The sequence below is a fragment of the Ambystoma mexicanum genome, chromosome 2p (genome assembly GCF_040938575.1).
Source record: "Ambystoma mexicanum isolate Mex_15411 chromosome 2p, UKY_AmexF1_1, whole genome shotgun sequence".
In the NCBI taxonomy this organism is placed as follows: Eukaryota; Metazoa; Chordata; class Amphibia; order Caudata; family Ambystomatidae; genus Ambystoma; species Ambystoma mexicanum.
Window position 1 is genome coordinate 1191039003 of NC_090923.1, and position 6568 is coordinate 1191045570.

The 6568-nt window shown below is 55.8% G+C and overlaps 1 protein-coding gene across 1 annotated transcript; it reads left to right on the plus strand.

The window, feature by feature from the left end:
- The first annotated feature begins 1712 nt into the window (after window positions 1–1712).
- LOC138567868 (ribosome-binding protein 1-like) lies at window positions 1713–2888 on the plus strand. Its single transcript, XM_069646361.1, has one exon. It carries the CDS (start codon window positions 1713–1715, stop codon window positions 2886–2888), a length of 1176 nt encoding a protein of 391 aa, XP_069502462.1.
- The last annotated feature ends 3680 nt before the right edge of the window (window positions 2889–6568 follow it).

Below are 6568 nucleotides of genomic sequence, written 5' to 3' on the forward strand. Positions count from 1 at the left end.
CATCCGAAAGGAGAGCCCACCTGGGGAGGGCCTCAGAAAGGAGAGCCCACCTGGGGAGGGCATCAGAACGGAGAGCATGCCTGGTGAGGGCATCAGAAAAGAGAGCACACCCGGGGAGGGCCTCAGAAAGGAGAGCACACGAGGGGAGGGCCTCAGAAAGGAGAGCACACCCGGGGTGGGCATCAGAAAGGAGAACACGGGAGGGCATCAGAAAGGAGAGCACACCCGCGGAGGGCAACAGAAAGGAGAACACACCCGGGGAGGGCATCCAAAAGGAGAGCCCACCTCGGGAGGGCCTCAGAAAGGAGAGCACACCCGCGGAGGGCAACAGAAAGGAGAGCACACCCGCGGAGGGCAACAGAAAGGAGAACACACCCAGGGAGGGCATCCGAAAGAAGTGTACGCCTGGGGAGGGCATCAGAAAGGAGAGCCCACCCGTGGAGGGCATCAGAAAGGAGAGCACAACCGGGGAGGGCATCAGAAAGGAGAGCACCCCTGCGGAGGGCATCAGAAAGGAGAGCACACCCGCAGAGGGCAACAGAAATGAGAACACACACAGGGAGGGCATCCAAAAGGAGAGCCCACCTGGGGAGGGCCTCAGAAAGGTGAGCCCACCTGGGGAGGGCATCAGAAAGGAGAGCACAACCAGAGAGGGCATCAGAAAGGAGAGCACACCCGGGGAGTGCCTCAGAAAGGAGAGCCCACCCGGGGAGAGCATCAGAAAGGAGAGAACATCCGGGGAGGGCATCCGAAAGGCGAGCCCACCTGGGGAGGGCCTCAGAAAGGAGAACCCACCTGGGGAGGGCATTAGAAAGGAGAGCATGCCCGGGGAGGGCATCAGAAAGGAGAGCACTCCTGGGGAGGGCATCAAAAAGGAGAGCACAATCGGGGAGGGCATCAAAAAGGAGACCACACCCGCGGAGGGCAACAGAAAGGAGAACACACCTGGGGAGGGCATCCGAAAGGAGAGCCCACCTGGGGAGGGCATCAGAAAGGAGAGCACACCCGGGGAGGGCCACAGAAAGGAGAGCACACCCGGGGAGGGCCTCAGAAAGGAGAGCACACCCGGGGAGGGCCTCAGAAAGGAGAGCACGCCCGGGGAGGGCATCAGAAAGGAGAGCACACCCGGGGAGGGCCTCAGAAAGGAGAGCACAACCGGGGAGGGCAACAGAAAGGAGAACACACCCGGGGAGGGCATCCGAAAGGAGAGCCCACCTGGGGCGGGCCTCAGAAAGGAGAGCCTACCTGGGGAGGGCATCAGAAAGGAGAGGACGCCTGGTGAGGGCATCAGAAAAGAGAGCACACCCGGGGAGGGCCTCAGAAAGGAGAGCACACCAGGGGAGGGCCTCAGAAAGGAGAGCACACCCGCGGAGGGCAACAGAAAGGAGAACACACCCGGGGAGGGCATCCGAAAGGAGAGCCCACCTGGGGAGGGACTCAGAAAGGAGAGCACACCCGCGGAGGGCAACAGAAAGGAGAACACACCCGGGGAGGGCATCTGAAAGGGGAGTACACCTGGGGAGGGCATCAGAAAGGAGACCCCACCCGTGGAGGGCATCAGAAAGGAGAGCACAACCGGGGAGGGTATCAGAAAGGAGAGCACTCCTGCGGAGGGCATCAGAAAGGAGAGCACACCCGCAGAGGGCAACAGAAAAGAAAACACACACAGGGAGGGCATCCAAAAGGAGAGCCCACCTGGGGAGGGCCTCAGAATGGTGAGCCCACCCGGGGAGGGCATCAGAAAGGAGAGCACAACCAGGGAGGGCATCAGAAAGGAGAGCACACCCACGGAGGGCAACAGAAAGGAGAACACACCCGGGGAGGGCCTCAGAAAGGAGAGCCCACCCGGGGAGAGCATCAGAAAGGAGAAAACATCCGGGGAGGGCATCCGAAAGGTGAGCCCACCTGGGGAGGGCCTCAGAAAGGAGAGCCCACCTGGGGAGGGCATCAGAAAGGAGACCCCACCCGTGGAGGGCATCAGAAAGGAGAGCACAACCGGGGAGGGCATCAGAAAGGAGAGCACTCCTGCGGAGGGCATCAGAAAGGAGAGCACACCCGCAGAGGGCAACAGAAAAGAGAACACACACAGGGAGGGCATCCAAAAGGAGAGCCCACCTGGGGAGGGCCTCAGAATGGTGAGCCCACCCGGGGAGGGCATCAGAAAGGAGAGCACAACCAGGGAGGGCATCAGAAAGGAGAGCACACCCACGGAGGGCAACAGAAAGGAGAACACACCCGGGGAGGGCCTCAGAAAGGAGAGCCCACCCGGGGAGAGCATCAGAAAGGAGAAAACATCCGGGGAGGGCATCCGAAAGGTGAGCCCACCTGGGGAGGGCATCAGAAAGGAGACCCCACCCGTGGAGGGCATCAGAAAGGAGAGCACAACCGGGGAGGGCATCAGAAAGGAGAGCACTCCTGCGGAGGGCATCAGAAAGGAGAGCACACCCGCAGAGGGCAACAGAAAAGAGAACACACACAGGGAGGGCATCCAAAAGGAGAGCCCACCTGGGGAGGGCCTCAGAATGGTGAGCCCACCCGGGGAGGGCATCAGAAAGGAGAGCACAACCAGGGAGGGCATCAGAAAGGAGAGCACACCCACGGAGGGCAACAGAAAGGAGAACACACCCGGGGAGGGCCTCAGAAAGGAGAGCCCACCCGGGGAGAGCATCAGAAAGGAGAAAACATCCGGGGAGGGCATCCGAAAGGTGAGCCCACCTGGGGAGGGCCTCAGAAAGGAGAGCCCACCTGGGGAGGGCATCAGAAAGGAGAGCACGCCCGGGGAGGGCATCAGAAAGGAGAGCACTCCTGGAGAGGACATCAAAAAGGAGAGCACAATCGGGGAGGGCATCAGAAAGGAGAGCATACTGGTGGAGGGCAACAGAAAGTAGAACACACCCGGGGAGGGCATCCGAAAGGAGAGCCCACCTGGGGAGGGCCTCAGAAAGGAGAGCCCATCTGGGGAGGGCATCAGACAGGAGAGCACGCCCGGGGAGGGCATCAGAATGGAGAGCACACCCAGGGAAGGTATCAGAAAGGAGAACACACCCGGGGAGGGCATCAGAAAGGAGAGCAAGGAGGGCATCAAAAAGGAAAGCCCACCTGGGGAGGGCATCAGAAAGGAGAGCACACCCATGGAGGGTAACAGAAAGGAGAACACACCCGGGGGTGGGGGCATTTAAAATGAGAGCCCACCTGGGGAGGGCCTCAGAAAGGAGAGCACGCCTGGCATCAGAAAGGAGAGGACACCCGCGGAGGGCAACAGAAAAGAGAACACACCCAGGGAGGGCATCGGAAAGGAGAGCCCACCTGGGGAGGGCCTCAGAAAGGTGAGCCCACCCGGGGAGGTCCTCGGAAAGGAGAGCACAGCAGGGGAGGGCATCAGAAAGGGGAACACAGGAGGGCATCAGAAAGGAGAGCACACCCGGGGAGGGCATCAGAAAGGAGAACACAGGAGGGCATCAAAAAGGAGAGCACACCCGCGGAGTGCTTCAGAAAGGAGAGCACATCCGGGGAGGGCTTCAGAAAGGAGAGCACACCCAGGGAGGGCATCAGAAAGGAGAGCACACCCGGGGGGGCATCAGAAAGGAGAGCACACCTGGGGAGGGCATCAGAAAGGAGAGCACTCAGTATGGGGAGACAGGGGTGCCATGGAGTAGAATTTGGATAAAGTCCAGAGGAGTGGCTGGGGTGCTAAAACACAGTGGACATTCGAGTTGGGTGCGGGCAGGGGGCATGGTACACATAGAGGACAGAAAGGTGCAGCAGAAGAGAGGAGAGAAAGAAATGCATTAATGCAGAAGTGTGAGGGATGAGGTGAGACTATGTGCAGAGGAGGTGACGGGGCAGCAGTAGAGAGGAGAGGAATAACTGCATTACTGCAGAAGCAGGAGGGATGGGAGAATATGTGCGGAGGAGGAAGTGGTGCAGCAGAAGAGGGACGAGAAAGAACTGCATTACTGCAGAAAAGGGAGGAAAGAACAGAGAACATGTGCAGGGAGGGGACAGCAGCAGAAGAGAAGAGAGAAACAACTGAATTACTAGAGACACAGGAGAGATGTGTGAATAATAGGTGCAGAGGAGACGGTGCAGCAAAAGAGAGGAGAGAAAGAACTGCATTAATGCAGAAGCAGGAGAGATAAAGGGAGAATATGTGCAGGGGAGGAGACGGCAGCATACGAGAGGAGAGAAAGAGCTGCCATGCTACAGAAGCAGGAGGGATAAGGGGACACAATGGTCTGAGGGGGAGATGGTGCGGCAGAGGAGAGGAGAGAAAGAAATGCATTACTGCAAAAGCAGAAGGGATGAGGGGAGAATATTTGCAGAGAATGTGAGGAATTTGACCATCTGCAAGGTGGGCGTGCACTCGCCTAGGCCTTTTTGATATTTTCTAAGAAATTGAATGATGGGAGATCAACCTCGGAAAATGTGTTGGGCTAATTCGCACACATTTTCCTATGCTCACTGCATGACAAACTCATAGACCTGAGTACTCTGGGGGGGATGCAGCCAACAGGTGCAGTCCTCCCTGTCAAATTTAGTTGGAATGTGACACCCAGGAGCAAATGAAGGCATCTCAAAAGGAGGGAAGGCAAAACGTGTCTCCTGCCATGTCCAGCCTAATTAAATATCAAAGGCTCCATGGATCCGCCCTGCCCATTGTCTGTTCTGCTGGTGGCAGCGCATACTGATGAGAGTTAATTGAAGCAGGCCTGTGAGAGGCCTGGTCGCAGCTCTGACAAATGGGACAGGAAAACCCCCAAAACCTTTTTGATATGCATCTGTGTTAACCTGAAGTCAGCTCCCGCCTCGTTGTAGCAAGGGCAGTGAAATGGCATTTCTGGGACAGCTATTTACAGTGTTCATCCCCGCAGGGGGACCCCATTCAGGAAGGTACGAGTATGTGGTTTGGCGGCGACCATAAGTGTGGTCTGATTGCTGCTTCAAGGGTGATCTGCTGCTTTTAATCAGGAAACACAGAGAGCTCAATTAACCAGAGAGACACTTTGATCCACAACAGACAGGAAGATGGGTGGGAATTAGTAGTACACGTTAGCACTCCTTTACCTTTCCTGTTGCAAAGCACTCTGGTGAATGACCTCACACATAACAGGAGATTGTTGGTGGGGACCCACAATTGGCTCATTATAGTAGGCTTAGCCTGCCCCAATCACTGGGGCCCATTTGGCTTTAAAAGAGGGTTGAGCCCCTCTTTTGACAGATCATCTGATGACTTTGAAAGGAGTAAGAAGAAGGACTAATTTGGACCCTGGCTGAAGGTACAGTCTGCCATACAGCTTCCGCCAGTGAAGGAAAGCCAGAATATCCAAAGAGGGAAGCAAGATTCCTCCCCTAAACAGAGGGAGATACTGAACTCAGAGGACCCTTCCAGCAGATCCGGAACCGGTACCCAGCCAGCACACAGCATGATCTGCTAGGTTCTGTCATCAAGCTTCCTAGGTGGTAAGTGCCAGAGAGTCTCTGAACAAGGGACAAGGCAGTTGCCTGCAAACACTTGCCTGAGCTTTGGCCCGTCCACCTTAAAGGATGACACAAACCCAGCGAAGAAGCTAGGAGGAGTGCCACAACAAGCCTCAATGAGCATCCATCTTTTAAGGATATTTTCGAGGCAGTCAAGCCTTGAACCGCGATTGGCTGCCCCACTGACTGTTGTCATGCTGCAGTCCCTAAAGCCATCCGAGACGCCTAGACCAACGTTCCAAATCCACCAACCAGCACAGAGACGATTCTTGACCCTGAGCCGCCGTGTAGGCCAGCCTGCAACCATCCATCCAGCCTTGCTTGCCGAAGTGCCTGCTGCCTGATACCCGCAGCTGTCTCCCGTCTTGAACTCTGTCGCAGGAGCTGCAAGCGTTCTGGAACCGACTCGACCCTGTCGAGCATCAAGATCATTTCAAGCACCAGGTACATTGTGGTTCTGTGCCCCTGGTCCTTCTCGAAGGCCCCTAGTGACATTTACCACCCCTTGCTCCCTTGGTGCTGAAACCAAATACCCATGAACAGTTAAGACGGATTGCTTAACCGACTACCCTCCTGTCAGTATCTAGAGTGCCTCATTTCCTATGTGAAACTGTCTGTCCTCAGTGCTCCTTTACAGGCGGGTTCTAATTGTAGTGTTGCTAGAAGTGTCTGTTGTAATACTAATAATAAAGTAGATATTTTTATACAACCTTGACTGGACAGTCCCTTTTATCATTGGGTAATAATTGTATGTTTGCTGTGTTGCAACTAACCAACGATCCACGACCTTGTCGAGATAGGCCTGCCATTCCGTCCACGTTGCCCAAATTGGACATGAAGGTTTAGAATTGACTTGTGGTCCAATCTGTTCGGATCCCTTCTGGTGTACTAGAGGTTTGGGGCTGATTGATGGTTTAGAAACCGATTTCCATCCCTGGACCTCTGGTGCCCCAGAAGTAGATTCATCACAGAGGATGAAATGGTGCAGCAGAAGAGAAGAGAGAAAGAACTGCATTACTGCAGAAGCAGGAGCGATGAGGGTATAATATATGCAGAGGAGGATACAGTGCAGCAGAAGAGAGAGAAAGAA